General features: G+C 39.8%; 1 protein-coding gene across 4 annotated transcripts in view; it reads left to right on the top strand.

Annotated features, from left to right (window-relative positions):
• Window positions 1–26,077, top strand: part of cdkl5 (cyclin dependent kinase like 5) — a 533,184-nt gene that overhangs the window by 472,340 nt on the left and 34,767 nt on the right. For all 4 annotated transcript variants that reach the window (XM_073045859.1, XM_073045858.1, XM_073045860.1 and 1 more), the window contains 2 exons: window positions 13,300–13,390; window positions 15,349–15,538. In XM_073045859.1, coding sequence (XP_072901960.1) covers window positions 13,300–13,390; window positions 15,349–15,538 — 281 coding nt within the window. The remainder of the gene's footprint in view (window positions 1–13,299; window positions 13,391–15,348; window positions 15,539–26,077) is intronic.

Below are 26,077 nucleotides of genomic sequence, written 5' to 3' on the forward strand. Positions count from 1 at the left end.
ATTTGTTGTTTGCTAGCAGGTGGGCCCCATTTTTTGAACGTTCACATTACGACACCTCGCTGTTAGGAAAGACCTATATTATTTACCTGTTTTCACTAACAGAAGGTGTTTTCACTGTTACAAAAAAAGGCAGCGCGTGCCCCAAACAGCTAGCTCCTCCCCTGGAACTGCATTCTAGCCGGCATTGCTTAAACACGTGCCTGTGAGTGTCTGTGCTTTATGTCAATTTATTTAGTGCATCCGTTAGCAAGATGAGTTCTAAGATATCAGAAAAGCCTAAAAGAGCGCGTAAGGGTGTTACAGTTAGCATGAAACTAGACGTAATTAAGTGTTTCGATCGTGGTGAACTAAGTAAGGACATAGTGAGTTTGGCTAAGGAGGCTGGGTTTGTGGAAGTTGACGAAGATGATGTTGAAGTGGTTTTGGCATCCCATGACCAAGAACTGAGAGATGAAGAGGAAAGGATAACAATTGAAACCGAACGCAGTAGCAAACAGCCCAAAAGTGAAGTCGTCCAGGAACTGAACGTGAAGCAATTGCGTGAGATTTTCGCTGCAATTGACAACACTGCGATGATTGCAGAAAAGTATGACGTTAATTTTGAAAGGGTGCGTAGGTTTAGGGCATATTTGCAGGATGGTTTGAGTGCTTACAAAGAACTGTATGATAGAAAAATGCACGAGGCTAAGCAGTCAAGCATGCTGTTGTTTTTCAAGCCTTCCATATCAACCACAGCAGATGATGAACCTCGACCTTCGACATCGAGGCAGGCGGACATGGAAGAAGGTGACCTGCCTGCCCTGATGGAAACAGACGACGATGAGATGACACTTCAGTCTCCCACCACCCCAACCTCCGACGACTCAGCCTAACACACCATCATCAGTGTGCTCGCTGTCTTCCCGATTCCAGTAAATGAAACTACACTGTACATACATTATTTCTACTTAATATAGGCTGTGTATTTTTAATGTGTTATTTGGTATGATTTGGCAGCTTCATAGCTTAAAGGTTATGGGACGGAGTGTTTTTTTAAAATTAGTTTTTCAAAACATTTTACAAAATTAAAAACCCCAAATCCCAGTGAGGAGCATTAATACAAAGCAAGGTTAAGCATACAATAACAATATGCTACAAAGAAAGAGAATTTAACAAAAAAGCACCTAAATTAAAGACAAGTGAGCTTAGTGTCCTCCCCAAACCCCACAACACAAGAAAAAAAAACAACAATTCCAGACCAACCACCACACAATATAGAGAGTATAAGTCCGGACAGTCAAACTCCCAGACTGTGAATACACTTAGCAACAGAGGATAATAATGCCTACTACCAGAAAAAAAAAGGGAGCTGAAAGCAAGGGACCGAAAAGAAAAAAAACCCTAGTCAAGAGGAAGGTTATGAAAGTACTCGATAAAAGGCCCCCAGACCTTATGGAACTTTAAATCCGAATTGAGAACTGAATAATGAATTTTTTCGAGGTCCAAGCAGGCCATAATGTCGTTAAGCCATTGCGCATGAGTGGGCGGGGCAACATCTCTCCATCTAAGGAGGATCAAGCGTCTCGCCAGGAGCGAGGCAAAGGATAGTATTCGGCATTTGGTCGGACCCAGACATAAATCTGTCTCGCCCCAAAAACCGAACAGAGCAATTAAGGGGTTAGGTTCTAGGTGCTGATTCAGAATACCCGATAGTGTAGTGAAGACATCTTTCCAGAATTTCTCCAAGCTAGGACAGGGACGGAGTGTTTTTGCCGTGAGTGCTGCCAAGAGCGCTTGCGCCAAGTCTTTCTGCCAAGAGCACTTGTATGAGATCTTCGCTGCGGTGGACAGTGCCGCAATGATTTCAGAAAAGTATTCCTACTTTATATAGGCTGTGTATTTATCAGATCATTCCTGCTTTTACTATATATTACTATTATTTTAGGTTTTATGTGTTATTTGGCATGATTTGGTAGGTTATTTTTTGGGTCTGCGAATGCTCGCAAATTTTTCCCATATAAATAAATGGTCATTACTTCATCACTTTACAACATTCCGGCTTACGAACTGTTTCATAGGAACGCTCTACCTTCGAATAGCGGGGTTGAGTGCAATACCTGTATTGCACTCAAAGTCCTGTTACGGTGTAACAAAACTGAAATTACTTTTGTACTACTTCCCCTTTACTATAAATGTCTTTATCCCATATGTTTTTCTAATTCCCTGCTATACCTGATTACTAACTCTGTTGCTTATTTGAAGATCTCATGTGCACATAGCAGTCAAAGTTCAAAGTAAATTTATTATCAAGGTATATATATGTCGCCATATACTACCCTGAGATGAATTTTCTTGAAGGCATTCAAAATAAATACAAAGAAAAACAAGAGAATCAATGAAAAATTGCACACAAGTCAGACAAACAACCAACATGCAAAAGATACCAAATGATGCTAGAATAAAAAAGGGGAAAATTATAATAATAATAAATAGACAAGCAATAAATATCAAGAACATGAGATAAAGTTTCCTTGAAAATGAGTCCATAGGTTGTGGGAACAGTTCAATTTTGGGGTGAGTGAATTTATCCCCTTGGCTTCAAGAGCCTGATGCTTGAGGGTTAATAACTGTTCCTGAACCTGGTGGTGTGGCTCTTGTACCTCCTTCCTGATTGCAGCAGCAAAAAGAGAGCATGGGCAGGATGGTAGGGGCCCTCAATAATAGATGCTGCTTTCCTGCATCATTGCTCCTTGTAGATGTCTTCTATGGTGGAGAGAGCTTTACTCATGATGGGCTGGGCTGTATCCACTACTTTTTATAGGTTTTTCTGTTCAAGGGCTCTGGTGTTTCCATAACTGGCTGTGATACAACCAGTCAGTATACTCTCCACTTCACATCTATAGAAGTTTGTCAAAGATTTAGCTGACAGTAGAGCTGCTGCCATGCCTTCTTTGTAGTGGCATTTATATGCTGGCCCAGGACAGATCCTTTGAAATGATAATGCCGAGGGATTTAAAGGTACTGACCCTCTCCATCTCTGATTTCTTGATTAGGACTGGCTCGTGGACATTTGGTTTCCTCCTCCTGTCATCAATAATCAGCTTTTTGATTTTGTGGACTTTGAGTGAGAGGTTGTTGTGGCACCATTCAGCCAGATTTTCAATGTCCCTCCTATATGCTGATTTGCTCCTATATCCTGGGCTGTGTGAAGAGCCAATGAAATGGCATCTGCTGTATACCTGTTGTGATGGTAACCAAATTGGAATGGATCTAAGTTGCTCCTCAGGCAGGAGTGGATATGTTTCATCACCAACCTCTGGTGGGTACCACAGATTGTCAAATTGAGAGATTAAAGATATCAGTAAACACTCTAGCCAGTTGATTGGCACATAACTTCAGTCCTCAGCAAGGTATCATATCTGGGCCAGCTGCTTTCTGTGGGTTCACCATCCTGAAGGATGTGATGTCAGCCTCAGAGACTGAAGTCACAGGCTCATCAGAGGCTGTGGGAGTTCATAAAGATGATTCCATGTTTTATCACTCAGAGCAAGTATAAAAGGCATTGAGCTCATCTGGGAGTGAAACCTTGTTGCCACATATGTCACTTGCTTTACTTTGTAGGATGTGATACCATTCAAGCCCTGTTAAAGCTGTTGAGCATACTTATGTGATTCCAGTTTGGTCTGGAATTGCCGCTTCGCATGTGAGATGGCTTTCCAGAGGTCGTACTTGATCTCTTGTATTTTTATTGGTCATCAGACATTAACACCACTGATTAGCCCTCAGCAGATTGTGTATCTCTTGTTTCATCCAGGGCTTATGGTTGGGGAAGACTCTAAATGATTTTGTGTGGACACACTCGACCATAACTCACTTTATAAAGTCCGTAATAACGGTGGCGTTTTCATTCGGAACCTCTGATGCATCCTTGAACTTGGCCCAGTCCACTCTGACTTGAAGCAGTCCTGTAACCACGTCTCTGCCTCCCGTGACCACCTCTTTGTGACATTTACTTCTGGAGCCTTGCTCTTTAGTCCCTGCCTGTATGGAGGTAGGAGAAGGACAGCCAGATGATCGCATTTCCTGAAAATTGGTCTAGGGATGGAATGGGAGGCATTCGTTATAGTAGTATAACAGTAGTTGCATGTATTAGGACCCCTGATGCTACAGGTAATACACTGTTAATAATTGAGCAGAGATTTCTTCAAACAAGCGTGATTAAAGTCCCTGACAATGATTTGAAAGTCATTGAGGTAGGCTGTTTCTTTTCTGCTAATCCTGGCACTCAGTACCTGAAGTGCTTGCTTAACATTCACCTTTGGTGGTCTGTAAACTGCAGTCAGGATTACAGAGGAGAACTCTTATTAAGTAGAATGCTTGGCACTTACTCATGAGATGTTCCAGGTCAGGAAAATAGAGTGTGACAAGACTGCTATGTTTGAGCACCATGAAGAGTTCAGTATGAAGCACATACCCCCATCTTTTGTCGTCTTCAAATCAGCAGTCTGGTCCATGGGTCTGACTGATATATCCAGCATGTCTGAGGTGGGCCATGTCTTCATGAAACAGGGAACACAACTATCCCTCATTTCCCTCCAACACAGCAATCTTGCCCTTACATCCTCTATCTTATTCTCCAGTGACTATACAATTGCTAATATAATACTGGGTAGAGGAAGTTTTACACCCCTCCGTTTCAGTCTGGCTTGGAGTCCTTCCCTCCCTCGTCTCTTCCAGCTATGGCAATGTACCTTTGTCCACTTAAAGCTGCCGTACCTGCATTCTTGGAAGTTGAGTCGGCTTAGTCCTTCATGGTATCATAAAATCGCTAGTTCATTAAGACGGCTTAAAAGTACATTACTTAAAAGGAAATTATAGGCTGCAGATTGCAACAATAGTAGTTCAGAAGTATATCTAGAAATTTTGTCAGCAGCCAGCAAAAGTTAGCTGTTTTATTGCCAGTGCCATCTTGCAATGGTCTCAAACCAATTAAATAGTTTACTTTTCTGTCTTCCTAGTATAATGGACAAACTCATATTTCTCATTCTACCTGCAGTTGTTTTGTTCACTTAATCTGTGTCTTCCTCACAAATCAATTGTCCAGTATAACTTTATATCTTCAGCTGTTCTTGCTGCAATATGTCTGGTTCATTCATATAAATTATAAAGATGGGAGTATAAATAGGTGAAGTCCCAGCATTGATCCTCGTGGCATCGCACTAGTTATCCCAATCTGAAGATGTCCCACTTTCTGCCATTTAAGCAATCTGCATTTGACTTATTTCCCTCAATACAAATTTATGCAATAACCTTTCATATGGCAGCCTACTGAATGCCTTCTGAAAATTAATTTCCCCATTTTCTGCCCTATTGTATAAGGTTAGTATCTTTTCAGGTTATTCCCTCTCATTCTGGATTTTCTCTACAAGAGGAAATAATTTCTCTGTTATCGCCTTTTCCAATCCCTTTGTTATTTTGAATACCTCAATTTAATCATATTTTTGCTCTTTAAACTCAACGGAACACAGGCAAAGCTGATACAACCTTGGTTCATAATTTTATTTTTAAAAACATGCATTGTACTGAGAATTTCTGCTGTATTTCATATATCCATCACCTTTTTGCCATAACACATATGTATCTAGGAGTAGTCAAGATGGATTCTGAAGAAAATCTATACAACATAAACCTGAATAATCTCCCACTGTATTAAAGGTGAACATTCCATTAGCCCTTTTGAAATATCTTATTTGTGTTTTTATTCTCTGGATTTCTGTATCCATTTCTGTGCATGGATACATTTTAACAGCATAGTTCCAAGTCACTCAACATTAAGAATTTATTTAGACCTGTCTTGTATTCAAAATGGATGATATTACATTTTCAATAATTTTGTCCAACCATTAAGTTTATCTGTGGTCATTTTGTAAAATTTTTGCTTTCTTCCATGTAATCCATCTAACTCATCCAGATATTTGTGCATTTTTTTTCCCAACTGATCCATGTGAGTTCTTTGATATACAGCAAGTAAAGCTCCTGCTCCAGACTGATCCCTGGAAAATGTAATTTACCACTTCCTGTGAATCAGAGTTCTTTGGCACCATCTTATGCCCAATTTTTCTGTAACCTCTCTTTGTGTATTTATTTTGAATCCATCAATTGATTCATCATATAGCTTTGATTGGTTAGTTTGATCTCTTCCAAATACTTTTGTTTATGTCACCAATTTTACATGTTGTTAACATCTGCATTTACTTAATTTTTATCCATTTTATTAATCTTTGTTTTTTATTTATAAGTTATTTGTAATTATTTAAAATAATTACAAGTATGAAATGATGGCTAAATAATTGACATTTGCTCAGTTTCCTTGGTTTACTTACCTTCTCTTCCTCCTCTTTGTATGCTTAATTTGCACACCCAGCATATTTCTATTTAAGTTACTTCATTTTGTTCTCACCTTATTCTGTTAAAAAATTCACTTTGCTCTGCCATCACAAGCATCAACCTTCATATACCCTTTAGGCAAAGTCCTATTTTGACTTGCCAACCACATGGTATCTAATTAGCACCTTCAATGACTAAATTACAGTGGATTGAAAGGTTATGACTCAGTTTGATTAAACACTTTTGTGATGTTTTTTGAGGCAAACACTCAATATATTTTGTATGTCTTGAAACTTGGATCACTACATTAACCAAGGGGGGAGAGAGAGAGAGAGAGAGAGAGAGAAGATGATTTCTTAATTTTTTTAAAGAAGAAAATATCGCCAGGCAGCATGAATGTAACATAAATTCATATATTACTGGCACAGAGCAGCGACTGAAGTTAATTTAGCAAATTTTCATCTAAAGCACATTTTTTTTCTGACCACTACCCAAAATAATTTAATATGAGGGATGCAGAGTCCTTTAAGGATAATATTTCCATGAAGCTTCCTCCTTTGTAAATTTTCACTCATTGCTTCCCTTGAAAGAACAGACATTTTACCAAGGTATCTCCCATAGATGCCAGGTATCCTCTGTGATCACATTGAATTCATCATGATTTAAACCTCAGACCACCTTGAGTTTTATTAGGATAGTCACTTCATTATTTTACAGAGACAATATATATTTCAGTCCTTGGTGATTTCAGTCAAAGCCCCTTCATTGTAGATTGGTGAATATAATTAACCATTTCAAAATTTAAAATAAGTAGGTTTGTAATTGAAGATAGTATATTTCCAATGTTTGGTTCTCCTTTTCTGTGCTTCTCTTTTTGCCAGCTGATTAACCAGTGGCACTGTGTTGTTGTTTGAGACACAGATTTTGTCAGTCTGTTCTGTTGGTAAATTGGTTTATTATTGTCAAGTGTGCTGATGTACAGTGAAAAACCTTGGGTTCAATACAGATCATTTCATTAGATCACTACATCAGGCTAGTACAAAGGAAAAGCAATATCAAAATGCATAATGTAGTGTTGCAGTTGCAGAGAAAGTGCAATGAAGACAGACAATAAAGTGCAAGTCCCAGCTTCTTTTGGAAGGCCTGTATATAACTGCAATCAGTGTCCTTTTACCCTTGCAGTTTCTTAATTCAACCCACAAGGATTCAACGTCTTCTGATCCTATGTCACATCTTTCTACTGATTTGATGCCACTCTTTTTTTTTGTAATTTATTGTTTATTAAAGTTCATCATCAAACAAACATTTCCATAAGATGTACTTCAGATACTGTACATATATATTGTATATTCATATTTGCCATAAATCTCCACATAACATTTATCTGAGATATACACTTATAGAAAAGAAAGTAAAGAAAGAATAAGCAAAAGGAGAAAACTATGTACAAATAGGGAGTGATTTTTTTTGTACAACATATTCATTGATTTGTGAGAATAAAATCAGGTCTATGAGGTGTTGTGTAGTTAAACCATTTTTCCCAGTATGAATCAAATTGTTCCAACTTATGATTAACAGATGCTGTTATCTTCTCCATTTTGTAAATGTCCATTGTAATTTCCATCCATGCATTTAAGGTTGGGCGCTCCTGTGATAGCCATTTCCTAGTAAGAGTCTTTTTACCAGCCACCAGCAGTATATTCATTAAATATTTATCTCTTTTCAACCATTCCTGAGGTATATACCCAAAGTATATGGTCTTACTTTCTTTTTTTTTAAAAACTTTTTTAATTAGTTTTTCAAAACATTTTACAAATTAAAAACCCCAAATCCCAATGAGGAGCATTAATACAGTGCAAAATTAAGCATACAATAACAATATGCTACAAAGGAAGAGAATTTAACAAAAAAGCACCTAAATTAAAGACAAGTAAGCTTAGTGTCCTCCCCAAGCCCCAAAACACAAGATAAAAAACAACAACTCCAGACCGACCACAACACAGTATAAAGAGTATAGGTCAGGACAGTCAAACTCCCAGACTGTGAATACACTTGGCAGCAGAGGATAATAATGCCTACTACTAGGAAAAAAAAAGGGAGCTGAAAGCAAGGGACCGAAAAGAAGAAAAAAAAAGAAAAAAAAACCCTAGTCAGGAGGAAGGTTATGAAAGTACTCAATAAAAGGTCCCCAGACCTTATGGAACTTTAGATCCGAATTAAGAACTGAATAATGAATTTTTTCGAGGTCCAAGCAGGCCATAATGTCGTTAAGCCATTGCTCATGAGTGGGCGGGGCAACATCTCTCCATCTAAGGAGGATCAAGTGTCTAACCAGGAGAGAGGCAAAGGATAGTATTCGGCGTTTGGTCGGACCCAGACATAAATCTGTCTCGCCCCAAAAACCGAACAGAGCAATTAAGGGGTTTGGTTCCAGGTGCTGATTCAGAATACCCGATAATGTAGTGAAGACATCTTTCCAGAATTTCTCCAAGCTAGGACAGAGCCAGTACATATGGATGAGAGAGGCCACGCCCCTCTTGCATTTATCACAGAGCGGGCTAATGCCAGGGTAGAATCGAGATAGTTTAGATTTAGACATATGGGCTCTGTGAACAATCTTAAACTGTAAAAGGCAATGGCAAGCACAAAGAGAGGTTGAGTTAACCGATTTGAGAACTGAGTCCCAGCTCTCCTCGGATAAGGAGATATTTAAATCCTGCTCCCAGGCCATTTTGGTCTTACTTTCTAAGGGTATTTCACATTTAAAAATGTCTTGTAGGGCATTGTGTATCCCACTCCAATAGTCTTTGATAACAGAGCAATCCCTGAAAATATGGTAATGGCTTGCATTTTGATTTCCACAATTTCTCCAGCAAACAGGGAGGTTACTATCATAATGGGATTTCTTAGAGGGTGTAATAAAATATCTTATCAAATTTTTCCATCTAAACTCCCTCCATTTCTGTGAACTGGTACACTTCCATTGATACCTCCATATTATTGTCCATTCTTCCTCAGATATAATTATCCTTCCTTCCTTCCTTCTCCCATTTTGTTTTAATGTTTGAAGTCGAATGTGTTTTAAGATTTGACAAACCCTTATACAGGCTTGAAATGCTTCTACTACCATTATCTGAAATATATGCTTTTTTAAATAGCTTTATCAAGCATGTATTTGCCTTGGTTATATTTTTAACCCTCCTATTAACATACTGTCGCATCTGCAAATACCAATAAAAGTCTTGTTTTTCTATTAAGCATTTCAAAACTGAACAGCTCTTTAAGCATTTCAAAACTGAACAGTGTTCCTTCTTTCATTATATTGTCAGGAACTGTTATTCCTTTAATTGTCCAGTCCTTAAATCTAGCATCCAGTTTATTTGGCATAAGATCCAAGTCATATGCACACTGTTTAAGAATCGCAGTATCTCCCTCTAGTTTATATTATTTTATAATAGTTTTCCATATTTTAAGAGTCAATTTCACCCATGGGTTATCAATAGTATTTATGTAACTTTGTAGGTTGTGTTGATGCCACCCCTTACCAGCAGAGCCACGCCACCCCCTTTGCCTACTTTCCTATGCCTCCGACATTACAGGAAAGATATTAATAAGGACAAAAGAGTGCAGAGAAGGTTTACAAGGATGTTACTGGGACTTGAGAAACTGAGTTACAGAGAAAGGTTGAATAGGTTAGGACTTTATTCTCTGGAGCGTAGAAGAATGAGGTACCGGTATATAAAATTATGATGGGTATAGATAGAGTGAATGCAAGCAGGCTTTTTCCACTGAGGCTAGGGGAGAAAAAAACAGAGGACATGGGTTAAGGGTGAAGGGGGAAAAGTTTAAATGGACCATTAGGGGGGGCCTCTTCACACAGAGAGTGGTGGGAGTGTGGAATGAACTGCCAGATGAAGTGAGTGCGGGCTCACTTTTAACATTTAAGAAAAACTTGGACAGGTACATAGATGAGAGATGTATGAAGGGATATGGGCCAGGTGCAGGTCAGTGGGACTAGGCAGAAAAACGGTTCAGCACAGCCAAGGCCTGTTTCTGTGCTGTAATGTTCTGTGTTCTATGATACAACGTGTAACCTTGGACATTTAGCTCCCAATTACAACCATCCTTCAGCCACGATTCAGTGATGGCCACAACATCATACCTAACAATCTGTAATAGTGCAACAAGATCATCCACCTTTTTTCTTATATTCCATGCATTGAGATGTAACACTTTTGAGTACTGTATTTGCTACCCTTTTTGAATCTGCATCCCTAATGCACTGATACGCACCCTGCTGGCTGCATTTATGTCCTATCATTTGCCTGCCCTTCCTGACTGCATTTGACTGCATGCTATCTTTGCCTTTTTACCATCTGCCCTATCCTGAGTCCCTTCATTCTGGTTTCCATCCCCCTGCAACATTAGTTTAAACCCTCCCTAACAGCTCCAACAAACCTGTCCCTGAGAATATTAGTTAGTCCCCGGGTTCAGTTGCAACCTGTCACTTTTGCCTGGTGGGTGGGGAGAGAAGAGAGAGTGTCTGGGATCCGGGGGGGGGGGGGGGGGGGGGTGTTCTTTGATTATGTCGGCTGCTTTGCCGAGGCATTGATATTGCCATCACAACTGTCAGTCCTCCTGAGGGTATTCTCATGGTTGTACCTATTATCTTGCAGGTAGTTGATCTTAATTTTATTTGTTTTGGTATCTTTCGTACAAGATGTATGACATTCCAAAATGATGACATTATTAAGGAGATGAATTCAATTGAAAAAAATACATTAAATTTTTTGGATCCAGAGGTTGGATACACTGACTTTGTACCCCAGTTTGTCTCTAATATAGCAAATTATATCATGAAAGTATGAAACTTATGTTTAAAAAAATCAGCAGCCTATGCTTACTTTACCCAGATTATAATATCTTCCTATTCAAAATATCAGGAATATGCAAATGAACATGTTAGTTGTTTTTAATTTATGATATATATTTTGAAGATGCTTTATAATACAAATTGTAAAATTTATCACAGTAACAGTTATAGTCCAGTACATTAATATCAGATATTCATGCATGTCATGTATGAGAATCCCAAACATAAGTTAGCAAGACTGCTTTTATTACAATTCTTACCCATTTTCCAATCCAGTTCTGGCTATCTGTCTGTCCCTATCCTGCAGTAAGTTAAGTTTCTGACTAAGATGTCAGAATCAGAATCAAAATCAGAATCAGAGGTCCCTCACCTCCAACCCTCTGACTCTCAATACAGGAGCCCCTCAGCTGTGTACCGAGTCCCCTCCTTTACTTACTGTAAACCCATGACTATCGCCACCCACAGCTCCAATCTACTAATTAAATTTGCCGATGACACTGCATTGATTGGCCTTATCTCAAACAATAACGAGGTGGCCTACAGGGAAGAAGTCATCTCTCTGACACAGTGGTGTCAAGAAAACAACCTCTCTGTCAATGTCGCAAAAACAAAGGAGCTGGTTGTGGATTACAGGAGGAATGGAGACGGGTTAACCCCTATTGACATCAATGGATCTGGGGTTAAGAGGGTAAACAGCTTTAAGTTCCTCGGCATCCACATCACAGCAGCAGCACCTCTTTCACTTCAGATAGTTGAGGAAGTTTGGTATGGACCCCCAAATCCTAAAAACTTTCCACAGGGGCACAAATGAGAGCATTCTGACTGGCTGCATCACTGTCTAGTTTGGGAACTGTGCCTCCCTTAATCGCAGGACTCTGCAGAGAGTGATGTGGACAGCCCAGCATGTCTGTAGTTGTGAACTTCCCATGATTCAGGACATTTGCAAGGACAGGTGTGTAAAAAGGACCCGTAGGATCATTAGGGACTCAAGTCACCCCAACCACAGTCTATTCCAGCTGATACCACCCGGGAAACATACCGCAGCATAAAAGCCAGGACCAACAGGCTCTGGAACAGCTTCTTCCACCAGGCCATCTGACTGATGAGCTCACGCTGATTTGAGTATACTCCATACTGTATTACCTTGACTGTTCTATTTATTATAAATGATTATAAATTACGATAATTGCACATTTAGATGTAAAGATTTTTACTCCTCATTTATGTGAAGGATGTAAGAAATAAAGTCAATTCAATTATCACCAGCATGTGTCATGAAATTTGTTAACTTAGCAGCAGCAGTTCAATGCAATACATAAAATAGAAGAAAAAATAAAAATAATAATAAATAAATTTCTGTATATGTATAATGAATAGATTAAAAACCATGCAAAAACAGAAATAATAATATATAAAAAGTGTGGTAGTGTTCACAGGATCAATGTCCATTTAGGAATTGGATGGCAGAGGGGAAGAAGCTGTTCCTGAATCGCTGAGTATGTGCCTTCAGGCTTCTGTACCTCTTACCTGATGGAAACAGTGAGAAAAGGCCATTCCCTGAGTGCTGGAGGTCCTTAATAATGGACACTGCCTTGCTAACATTGTCTAACATTTATTGACATAAATTTGAATCTCAGTGAATTTGTCTACAATGAGTTTATAGGAAGAAAAATCTTTTGCACAATTATGTTCTATCGGAATCCTGGTAACAGCTTTGAATTCTATTTTGATAAAAGAACTTCTGTATCAAATCTTTAAATTTTACATTGTTAATTATTTATCTCAGGATCTAAATTCTTGACTTTGCCTGTAAGGAGTTTGTGCGTTCTCCTGCATGGGTTTCCTCCAGTTGCTTCCATTTCCTCCATAGTCCAAAGATGTACCGGTTGGTAGGTTAGTTGGGCATTGTAAGTTGCCCCATGATTAGGATAGGATTAAATTGGGGGATTGCTGGGCAGCGCGGTCAGAAGGGCCTATTTCGCGCTGTACCTCAATAAGTAAATAAACAAACAAACTGTTGATGTGTAACACTGTTACAATTTAGTTTCTTGCAATGACAGGATTTGCTCGGAATTTGTCAGAGGGCAGCAATGCAAATTACACAGAATATGTGGCCACTAGGTGGTATCGTTCACCTGAACTACTACTTGGGTAAGTTGCTCTCCTGCATAATTATCTGTTGCTATCAAATAGCTTCATTAGATTTGTTACAGATGAATGAATGAAAGTTGGAATTTTGGCAATCTTTTAATGGGTAGATTAAAAAGCTTATTGTACCTAAGCAGCTTTTAAAAATTCTGTTGATTTACACTGATGGGACCATAAATTGGGAAAGATATTCACTAAGAGAATATATTTTGCTTTGCTCTAGCTGGGCAAGTACTCAAAGAAAGGAATATACCAAATACTACTCCACAAGTAAACTTCATAAGAAAGTGATTGTAATTGCTGTAAAGTTTATTTTAAAATTAATTGTTCCAAAAGAAAAAGAATAATTTTGCAAAGAAATTGTAATATTTTGTATTAGAGCCAAGTTCCGTGATGTTATCCAGTTTTCTCTTTTTCATCTTTTTTAGTTGTTATCTTTTCAGCTGTATTCTTGGAAGATGTTTGATACAAAATAAAACCTGATTTTATCTGTGGCTGATTGACATTTTATAGCAACTAGTGGTGGATATGTGGAATGCTCTGCCCCAGAAGGCAGTGGAGGCCAAGTCTCTGGATGCTTTCAAGAGAGAATTAGATAGAGCTCTTATAGATAGCGGGGTCAAGGGATATGGGGAGAGGGCAGGAACGGGGTGCTGATTGTGTATAATCGGCCATGATCACAGTGAATGGCAGTGCTGGCTGGAAGGGCAGAATGGTCTACTCCTGCACCTATTGTCTATAGCTGTCCACTCTGATTCTCTAAGGGACCAATTTTATCCCTCACTATCCTTTTGCTATTAATATAACTGTAGAAACCCTTTGGATTTATTTTCACCTTACTTGCCAAAGCAACCTCGTATCTTCTTTTAGCTTTTCTAATTTCTTTCTTAAGATTCCTTTTACATTCTTTATATTCCTCGAGCACCTCATTTACTCCATGCTGCCTATATTTATTGTAGATCTCCCTCTTTTTCCGAACCAAGTTTCCAATATCCCTTGAAAACCATGGCACTCTCAAACTTTTAACCTTTCCTTGCAAGCTAACAGGAACATAAAGATTCTGTACCCTTAAAAATTTCACCTTTAAATGACCTCCATTTCTCTATTATATCCTTCCCATAAAACAAATTGTCCCAATCCACTCCTTCTAAATCCTTTCGCATCTCCTCGAAGTTAGCCTTTCTCCAATCAAAAATCTCAACCCTGGGTCCAGTCCTATCCTTCTCCATAATTATATTGAAACTAATGGTATTGTGATCACTGGACCCGAAGTGCTCCCCAACACATACGTCCGTCACCTAACCTATCTCATTCCCTAACAGGAGATCCAACACTGCCCCTTCTCTAGTCGGTACCTCTATGTATTGCTGCAAAAAACTATCCTGCACACATTTTACAAACTCCAAACCATCCAGCCCTTTTACAAAATGGGCTTCCCAGTCTATGTGTGGAAAATTAAAAACTCCCACAATCACAACTTCGTGCTAACTACAAATATCTGCTATCTCCTTACAAATTTGCTCCTCCAATTCTCGCTCCCCATTAGATGGTCTATAATACACCCCTATAAGTGTTACTACACCTTTCCCATTCCTCAATTCCACCCAAATAGACTCCATAGATGAGCCCTCTAATCTATCCTGCCAAAGCACCGCTGTAATATTTTGTCAGACAAGCAATGCAACACCTCCTCCACTTGCCCCTCTGTTTCTATCACACCTGAAGCAACGAAATCCAGTAATATTTAGTTGCCAATCATACCCCTCCTGCAACCATGAAACACAAAACACAATATTGAAACACAAAATTATCAAAATGTTTTACTTTGGTAATTGTCAGGCTCTTTCTTCCACCGGTTTCTTGGTCCCCAAGCCCTCCCAAAGAAGATCAAGGGAAAGCTATGCTTCTCTAATATGATACCAGATAAGTCATTTTCTTATATTTTTATCCTTCCTTTACAGAGCTCCATATGGAAAGGCTGTTGACATGTGGTCTGTGGGCTGCATTCTTGGAGAACTAAGTGATGGACAACCACTTTTTCCCGGAGAGAGTGAAATAGATCAGCTTTACACAATTCAGAGAGTATTGGGACCACTGCCATCTGAGCAGATGAAGCTGTTTTACAGTAATCCTCGCTTCCACGGCCTACGGGTATGGTGTTTAAAAATATTGAAATCAAACTTAAGATTCAAAAGCTAGCAAGGAATCTATGCAAAACTCTATGGCCTTATTGAGACTGATAAACAAGATAAGAGGAAAGATATTGGCATGGATAAAAGATTAGTGTCTGGCAGGAGGCAAAGAGTGGCTATAAAGGGGCCTTTTCTGGTTGGCTGCTGGTGACTAATGGTGTCCTGCAGTGGTCAGTGTTGGGACTGCTTCTTTCACATTATATGTCAATAATTTGGATGACTGAATTGATGCCTTTGTGACCAAGTTTGCAGGTGATAAGATAGGTGGAGGGGTAGGTGGTGTTGAGGAAGCAGGGAGTCTGCAGAAGGACTTGGACAAATTAGGAGAATGGGCAAAGAAGTGATAGATTGAATATAAAGTAGGGAAGTGTACTTTGGTAGTAGACTATTTTCTAAATAGGGAAAAAAATACAAATATCAGAGGTCCAAAGGGACTTGGGAGTGCAGGATTTCCTAAAGGTTAACTTGCGGATTGAGTCGTTGGTAGGGAAGGCAAATATAGAGTCAGCAATCATTTTAAGAGGTCTAGCATATAAAAGCAAGGATGTAATGCTGAGGCTTTTAGAAGGCATTTGTCAGACTGCACTTTAGAATATTGTGAGCTGTTTTGGGCTCGTTATAAGAAAGGATGTGCTGGCGTTGGAGATGATCCAGAAAGGGTTCATGAGAATGATCACAGGAATGTAAGAGTTAACTTATAAGGAACATATAATGGCTCTGGGCCTGTACTCACTGGAGTTTAGATGATTGAAAGGGGATCTTATCCGAAACTTATTAAATATTGAATGGCCTAGAGAGATTGGATATGGAGAACAAGTCTCCTATAGTGGGGGAATCGAGGACCAGATGGCACAGCCTCAGAATAGAAGAACGTCACTTTAGAACAGAGATGAGGAATTTCTTTAGCCAGATAGTGGTGATTCTGAGGAATTCATTGCTACAGGTAGCTGTAGAGGCCAAGTTAGTGGGTGTATTTAAAATGGAGTTTGATAGATTCTTGATTAGTAAGGGAGTCAAAGTTACAGGGTGAAAGCAAAAGAATGGATTTGAGAGAGATAATAAATCAGCCATGATGGAATGGCAGAATAAACTCGATGGGTTGAATGGCCTAATTCTGCTCCTATGTCTTATGGTCTTTATCTTAAATTTTTCTAATCAAATACTTTCAGGTGCAGTTTCCTAACTGCAAACTGGAGAAGATTGGCTTATGTTTATTGATCATGTTACTTTATTGAATCTATACAACATATATTTAGATTAACGTATCATTTGTTATTAGGAGTACCCAATGTTTTTGCTTTATTAGTACTGGGTTTAGTTATGCACATAATTTTTATAATTACTGCACCCATCTTATTCAAGTTTATTTTTATTGCTGATGACATCACTGTCATCATCAAAATGATATTCCAAACAAAAAACTTGAATTGTTTATGAAGAGGGCATCATTAACATTATTTTTGAATTGTATTATCTAGCTACTGCAATTTAGAAAAAACATTCCCCACTGTTAAAAGTGCATTGTAACGCAAGAGCTGTCAGATTTTAACTACAAAAGGAGCGCAATTATGGTGAACAATTGACCTGTCCAGCAAAATATTATGATCTTACTTCTGTAGTTTACTGCCTATTAATTGACTCCGCACCAAAAAGAATAAAAAATGTTCAGTTTTAAAGAGAGATGTTCCTTTTTCCAGAACAATGCTGTTTTGATTTGTAGGCGGAAGGCAGGGTCACAAAGTACAGTAAATCATTTTGGCAAAGTTTTCAATATGGTAAATTATACTTCAAACAGCTGTCATTCCAATCTGGCATCAAATTATTCTGAAATCTATCATATTATACCTGCCAAAGCTATATTTTAAAATGTTCTCTCTTTCTTTTTCTTTGTGATATTTGTAACAGTGTAAACGAAGAGAAGGCAAATCATGCCTATGTACTACAGCTCCAGCCATGTTGTGTAGACAGTGGATTATGAAACTCACTGATCAAGGCATACTCTGTTATCTTTAGACAGACCCTAGCTTCCAGCTTCTATCAAGCATAAACAAGCATGTTAATGGTTAACTTAACCAATGAAAATATATTTTAAATCCAGTTAACTTCTAACCATAAATAAAAACAGCCTCTTTGCTTTGACATGCATATTGAAGGTAAACATGATTCAGTGATAGAACATCATTTTGGTAGAAACTACATGCCCATGTTGGATATATAGATGAAAAGGAAATTAAGTGTGGATATGGTCACATTTTTTGTCTCTCTTGATTATGGAAGTCATGGCAGGGTAATGTGGATCCCAGCTTAGAAAACAGAATGGGCATAAACCAGGTGATGTTAGTCTGGTTATCAAGAAACCTCTGGATACTCTAATCAAGGACTAAATTAAGTGTTGTTTGTGATAAGTAAAAACACTCATAAGGAAGACGAGTTCTGTCTTACAAGCTTGGTTGAGGTGTATGGTGAACTTAAAAGAAAAACTTGAATTTTGTGAGGATTATGGTATTTTTCTTAATAAGGACTTCTGAAAAGTGTTTTTTATTAGTTTCAAAATAAACTTGTTAGTCATTTAAAGGCAATGATAGAGTGGATTAAATATGGAGTCTGATGCCTTTCACATTCTTGTCAGGGTCTTCAATCAGGATTTCTTGAAGAAATCATTGTCCAGTTACTATCAGCACTTCACCTGGCAGGGTTAGGGACAACACCAGTTGTCCCAACACACTCACAAGCTATCTCACAAGCAAAGTGGCAAATCTATACCAAACTTGAAACACTGAAGGATGTTCAACAGGCATGTCAAGGCTTGAATGTTACCACCTCCTACAAAGTAAAACCAAGCAATGTAAATGACAGCAACATACACAAAATGCTGGAGGAACTCAGCAAGCCAGGCAGCATCTATGGAAAAGAGTACAGTCGACAGTTCAGGCCGAGACCCTTCATCAGGACTGGTGCAAAAAGGATGAGTCAGATTTTGGAAGATGGGGGGAGGGGAGGAAGAAACACAAGATGATAGGTGAAGCTGAGGGGTGGGAGGGAGGTGAAATAAAGAGCTGGGAAATTGATTGGTGAAAGGGATACAGGGCTGGAGAAGAAGAAATCTGAAAGTAGACGACAGATGGCCATGGAAGAAGGAAAAGGGGGAGGAGTACCAGAAGGAGGTGATGGGCAGGTAAGGAGATGAGGCAAGAGAGAACAGTGGAGGGGGGGGCATTACCAGATGTTCAAGAACTTGATGTTCACGCCGTCAGGTTGGAGGCTACCCAGATGGAATATAAGCTGTTGCTCCTCCAACCTGAGTGTGGCCTCATTGCGGCTGCAGAGGAAGCCATGGACTGAAATGTCGGAATGGGAATGGGAATGAAAAGTGGAATTAAAATAGGTGGCCACTGGGAGATCCCGCTTTTTCTGGCGGACTACACTGGTGTCACTCCTCAATTTTACCTGTGCTGCATTGACGACTGCATCAGTGCTGCTTCCTGCACCCATACGGAGTTCATTGACTTCATCAACTTTGCCTCCAACTTCCACTTGCCCTCAAACTTAATGGTCGATTTTCGGCACCTCCCTCCCCTTTCTTGACCTCCCTGTCTCTATTTCTGGAGGTAGCTTATCTACTGATTTCTATTATAAACCCACTGACTTTCACAGCTACCTGGATTAAACCTCTTCCCACCGTGTTACTTGTAAAATGTCATCCCCTTCTCTCAATTCCTCTGTTTCTGCCACGTCTGCTCTCAGGATGAGGGTTTTCATTCCAGAACAAAGGAGGTGTTCTCCTCTTTCCAAAAAAAAGGGGCTTCCCTTCCTCCACCATCAATGCTGCCTTCAACCGCATCTCTTCCACTTCATGCAAGTCTGCCCTCACCCCATCCTCCTACCACCCCATCAGGGATAGGGTTCCTTTTCTTCTCACCTACCATCCCACCAGCCTCTGCGTCCAGCACATAATTCTCTGCAACTTCAGCCATCTCCAACAGAATACCACCACTGTGCGCATCTTTCCCTGTCCCCCACTTCCTGCTTTCCGCAGTGATCACTCCCTACGCGACTCCCTTGTCTATTCTCCTCTCCCACTGATCTCCCTCCTGGCACTTATCCTTGCAAGCAGATCATGTGTTACACCTGCCCCTACAAATCCTCTCTCACTACAATTCAGAGCCCTAAGCAGTCCTTCCAGGTGAGGCAACACTTCACCTGTGATTCTGTTGGGGTCATCGACTGTATTTAGCGCTCCTGGTGTGGCCTCCTGTATATTGTTAAGACTCGACATAGATTGCGAGACTACTTCACCGAGCACCTGACAGAAAAAGTGGGATCTCCCAGTGGCCACCCATTTCAATTCTATTTCCCATTCCCATTGCAACATATCAGTCTGTGGCATACTCTACTGTTGCGGTGCGACCACACTCAGGTTGGAGGAGCAACTGGGTAGCTCCAACCTGATGAATATCAATTTCTCGAACTTCCGGTAATAACCCCCCTCCCCTTCACCGTTGCCCATTCCCATTTCCTTCTCATACCTCCTCTCCTTAACATGCCCATCACCTCCCTCTGTACTCCTCTCCCTTTGTTTCCTTCCATGGCTTTCTGTCCTCTCCTTTCAGATTACTTCTTTACCAGCCCTGTATCTCTTTCACTAATCAACTGCCAAGCTCTTTATTTCACCCCCCTCCCTTTCCAGTTTCACCCGTCACCTACTATCCTGTATTTCTTCCTCTGTTTCTCCCACCTTCTAACACTGACCTCATCTCTTCTCCCTCCAGTCGTGATGAAGGGTCTCAGCCCAAAATGTCAACTATACTCTTTTCCATAGATGCTGCCTGGCCTGCTGAGTTTCTCCAGTATTTTGTGTGTGTTGCTTGGATTTCCAGCATCCGCAGATTTTCTCTTATTTGTGATTCAACATAAATGACTGTGATTTCAGTCTCTGTGGTCATCATGATAGCATCTTTCAGGAGGGTGAACCATGTAAAGCATCTGGCTGAGACAGTGTATCTAGCTGAGTACTGAATACCTGGGCTGATCAATTGGCTTGAATGTTTACAGACATCTTTAACTTCTCGCTTCAGCAATTACCCACCTGCTTCAAGCAGGCTTCAATCATACTAGTGCCCAAGAAGAATGTGGTAACCTGCCTCAATGACTATCATCCAGTAACAGTTAAATCTACCCTGATGAAATGCTTTGAGAGGTTGTTCATGAAACATTTTAACTCCTGCCTGAGGAGTGACTTGGGTCTGCTCCAATTTGCCTACAATCACAACAGGTCAATAGCAGATGCTATTTAATTAGCTTTCCACTCAGCTCTGGAACATCTGGACAGTGAAGATGTATACACCAGCATGCTCTTCATTGACTATAGCTTGGCATTCATTACTATCATCCCCTCAAAACTAATCAATAAGCTCCAAGACCTAGATCTCAATACTTCCTTGTGTAACTGGACCCTTGATTTCTGCATTTGCAGACCCCATTTAGTAAGGATTGGCAACAACATCTCCTCCACAACCACCATCAGCACAGACGCATCACAAGCCTGTGTGCCTAATCCTCTGCTGTACTTGCTTCATACTTATAATTGAGGCTGAGTACAACTGTAATGATGCGGGACCAGACGGCAAACCAGGGCGGATGCGCAGGATGTACATGGCACAACTGGCAGGTGTGTTTACAGACATTTTTAATCTCTCCCTCTCCCAGTGTAGAGTGCCCTCCTGCTTCTAAACATCCACCATTGACCCTATACCTAAAAAGACCAAGGTAACATGTCTGAATGAGTGGCATCCTGTTGCATTCACCTCAATAATGCTCTAAGAGGCTGGTCAAGGACTACATCTGTAGCATGTTGCCACCGACACTGGACCTCCTACAATTCGCCTACCGACTGTTATGAACCCGCAGGTTTCATTTACTGTGGACTGTTTCTTTAAGAGCACCTAAATGAGGTGGGACTATGACATCAGTCAGAGGCTGCTCTGAACTTAAATTCATATACAGAGAGAGAGACTGAGAGAGAACAGCTACTCTTGCAGCCTTTGCAAGACTTGGAACTACGAACTGTTGGGGCAAGTTTGCTCCAGTACGGGTGACGCTCCTTCATATAATCCATAGGAGTGGATTTTTTGGGATATCTTGTGGGATTGCTCATATGTTAACCCTTGCCTGGGTATGTTGTTTGGTAATCACAAGAAGATGGTATCCCTGTGACAAGTCATTTTCGGTGATAATTCATATTTAGATTTGGAACGATACGGCGGACAATTTGTTATCTCTTTTCCAGCGTGAAAACTGTGGAATATTTCGTACTTACCTTTCCCCTTCATTACAACCTGGATTACAAATATCTCTCTCCCATCATTTATTTTGTGGATTACTGAACTTTCCTACTTTACTATCTCAAAACTCTAAGCCTTGTTCCCCCAAGCTCAGTATAGTTTGGGAGCTACATTTACACACATATATACACCTAACACTGTTAACTTTGGTTTATCTTGGTTGAGTTACTATATGATAAGTAGTTACTAATAAAGATAATGGTTTTAACATCAAAACCAGACTTCATGTGTAACCTATTGCTGCTGATTCGTTTCTAAAACGTTACAGTTTGTAACACGACATAACCAATCGACAGATGACACAATAGCCACAGCTCTGCACACTGTCCTTACACATCTGGAGAAGAGGGATGCATATGTGAGAATGCTGTTCTTGGACTACAATTCAGCATTCAACACCATAGTTCCCTCTAGGGTCGACGAGAAGCTCAGAGACCTCGGCCTTCACCCTGCTTTGTGTAGCTGGATCCTGGACTTCCTGTCAGATCGCCATCAGGTGGTAAGAGTGGGCTCCCTCACCTTTGCCTCTCTGACCCTCAACACTGGTGCCTCCCAGGGCTGTGTACTAAACTTCCTCCTTTACTCTCTGCATACCCTTGACTGTCGCCGCCCACAATTCCAATCTGCTAATTAAATTTGTTGACGACACTATACTGGTTGGCCTAATCTCAAATAATAATGAGGTAGCCTACAGAAAAGAAGTCATCACCCTGACACAGTGGTGTCAAGGAAACAATCTCTCCCTCAATGTCACAAAAACAAAGAAGCTGGTTGTGGACTACAGGAGGAATGGAGACAGGCTAACCCCTATTGACATCAATGGATCTGGGGTTGAGAGGGTGAACAGCTTTAAGTTCCTCGGCATAAACATCACCAAGGATCTCACATGGTCTGTACATACCAGCTGTGCAGTGAAAAGGCACAACAGCGCCTCTTTCACCTCAGACAGTTGAAGAAGTTTGGTATGGGCCCCCAAATTCTAAGAACTTCCTACAGGAGCTCAATTGAGAGCATCCTGACTGGCTGCATCACTGCGTGGTATGAGAACTATATTTCCCTCAATCACAGGACACTGCAGAGAGTGGTGCGGACAGCCCAGCACATCTGTAGATGTGAACTTCCCATTATTCAAGATATTTACAAAGACAGGTGTGTCACCCCAGCCATGAACTGTACCAGCTGCTACCATCTGGGAAATGGTACCGCAGCATAAAGGCTAGGACCAACAGGCTCTGGGACAGCTTCTTCCCCCAGATCATCAGATGCTTAATTCATGCTGACACGACTATTTCTATGCTATATTGGCTATACTGTTGTATATTATATTTATTATAAATTGCTGTAATTGCACATTGGACATTCAGTCAAAGACGTAACGTAATGATTTTTATTCCTCATGTATATGAAGGATGTAAGTAATAAAGTCAATTCAGTTGTTGGCTGTATCCCAGGAGGGAGATTGAACGTCTGATTGGGAGGTGCCAAACCAACAACAACCTCTTACTCAATGTCAGCAAAACAAAAGAGCTGATTATTGACTACAGAAGGATGAAATTAGGGTTTCATGAGCCGGTGCTTATTAGGGGATTGAAGGTGGAGAGGGTCAGTTACTTTAAATTATTGGGAGTTATCATATCAGAGGATCTGTCCTGGGACCAGCATGCAAATGCTATTTCAAAGAAAGCCACTACTCTCTGAGAAGTTTGTGCAGATTTGACACATCATCTAAAACTTTAACAAACTTCTATCAATGCACCATGGAGTGTATCCTGACTGATTGCATCATAGCCTTGTATGGAAATACCAGTGCCCAAGAACGGAAAAGCCTACAAAAAGTAGTGGATACAGCCCAGTGCATCACAGGAAAAGCCCTCCCCACCATTGAGCACATCCTCAAAGAGCACTGCCGCAAGAAAGCTCAAGGGCCCCTACCATCCAGGCCAATAAAGAGGCCACTGAGCGTATGTTTGCAGTCTTCTGATGCTGTATCTCTTCATTTTAAGGTTAAACGTGTTGTGCATTCAGAGATGATCTTCTGTATGCCACTGTTGTGTGGTTGTTTGAATTACTGTCACCTGCCTATCAGCTGAACCAGCCTGCTCATTCTCCTCTGACCGCTCTTATTAACAAGACAACTTTGCCTACAAACTTGCCACCACAGCAGTTTCTGAGATATTCAAAACCTTTCCAAGGTCAAAGTCACTTAGATCACATTTCCTCCCCATTTTGATGTTTGGTCTGAACAACAAGTAAACCTCTTGACCATGTCTGCATGCATATATGTGTTGAGTTGCTGCCACATGATTGGCTGATGAGGTATTTACATTAATGTGCAGGTGTACAGTCTACCTAATAAAGTGGCCATTGAGTGTATATGAGTGTTCATAAATCAGGCATTTGCAACGTGAGACAGTCTGAATACAGAGTTGGAAAATTTAGTAAGCCATGAGGATGATAGTAGTAGCTTGAATGTATACTGCTAAATGGCCAAGAACACAACAGATGAAATTTAATATATTATCATATGAACTGATGCCTTTGATTAGTAGTGTAAGAATAGATGCAACAATTAAAAATTTTAAAAGGCCTGCATGACTGGCAACAATTAACACACACAGTGTGTTAAAAGTGACGGGATAAGTAGGGAAGGTATTTGGAAAAATATATGTGCAAAAAGGATCGTTGTGTATGTAGAGGTATAGAACACAAAAGGAACGTCTATAGTAAACTTATAAATAACTGAAAATTAGTAATGATCAATTTTAAGAAGATGCTAAGGTCTTAGTGATTTACAAAGATCAAGCATGAGGGAATTCTAATCTGTGGAGAATTTGAAAGAAGCACAACAAAGAAGGCATCTCTACTTAGAAGTTTGTGAAGATTCTCCATGTTATCTAAAACTTCTATAGATGCACAGTGCAGAGGGTACTGACTGTATGCATCATGGCGTGGTATGGAAACACCAGTGCCCTTGAATGGAAAAGCCAACAAAAAGTTGTGGGTACAGCTCAGTCCATCACTGGTAAAGCTCTCCCCACCACTGATCACATCTACAAAGAGTGCTATCACAGGAAAGCAGCATCCAACATCAGAGACCTCTACCATCCAGGCCATGCTTTCTCCTCACTGCTGCCATCAGGAAAAAGGTACAAGAGCCTTAGGAGCTGATATGACCACCAGGTTTAGAAATAGTTTTACCCCTCAACCATCAAGCTCTTGAAACAGAGAGGATAACTTCATTCAATCTCACTTAACCCATCATTGAAATGTTCCCACAACCTAGACTCAATTTCAAAGACCATTCAACATGTTCTCGAAGCTTATTGCTTATTTATGTACTGTTATTAATTTGTTTTTGTTTTTCATTTTTGTATTTGCACAGTTTGTTGTCTTTTGCACATTGGCAGTTGGTCTGTCTGTTCTGTATGATTTTCCATTGATGCTGTTGTGTTTACTTGTATTTACTGTGAATGTCCACAAGAAAATGAATCTCAGAGTTAGTATATGGTGACATGTATGTACTTTGATAATAAATTAGTTTTGAATTTTGAACTTGAAATTTTCTGAAGCTAGATTGTTTTTAGACGACAGTTTAGATGGTGTTCTAATAGATGATAGAGAGGATCTCTTTCTGTACTTAGAGAATTGTTTAATATCATTTGAAAAAGAACCAGGGATGAGATGGGGATAACTTATGCAATTTGGTGTGATCTGGAATGTTTGTGATGAAAATCTGGTAGAAAAAAGTTTACTACAAAATTATCACCTCCTTTGCTCTGTGATTCTATATTAATTTAAATAAAAACTCTAATTATAACCTATACCTTTATCTTTTCCTAACAGTAATTTTGTTGTTAACATGAGAGGGTGCCGTATAATTGATGTTAGTTTCTTGCAGCCATACTAATTATTCAAACTCCATTTCCAGAAAAGTTGGGATATTTTCCAAAATGCAATAAAAACAAAAATCTGTGATATGTTAATTCACGTGAACCTTTATTTAACTGACAAAAGTACAAAGAAAAGATTTTCAATAGTTTTACTGACCAACATAATTGTATTTTGTAAATATACACAAATTTAGAATTTGATGGCTGCAACACAATCAACAAAAGTTGGGACAGAGGCATGTTTACCATTGTGTTACATCACCTTTT

Source organism: Hemitrygon akajei, chromosome 5 (genome assembly GCF_048418815.1).
Source record: "Hemitrygon akajei chromosome 5, sHemAka1.3, whole genome shotgun sequence".
NCBI classification, from domain to species: domain Eukaryota; kingdom Metazoa; phylum Chordata; class Chondrichthyes; order Myliobatiformes; family Dasyatidae; genus Hemitrygon; species Hemitrygon akajei.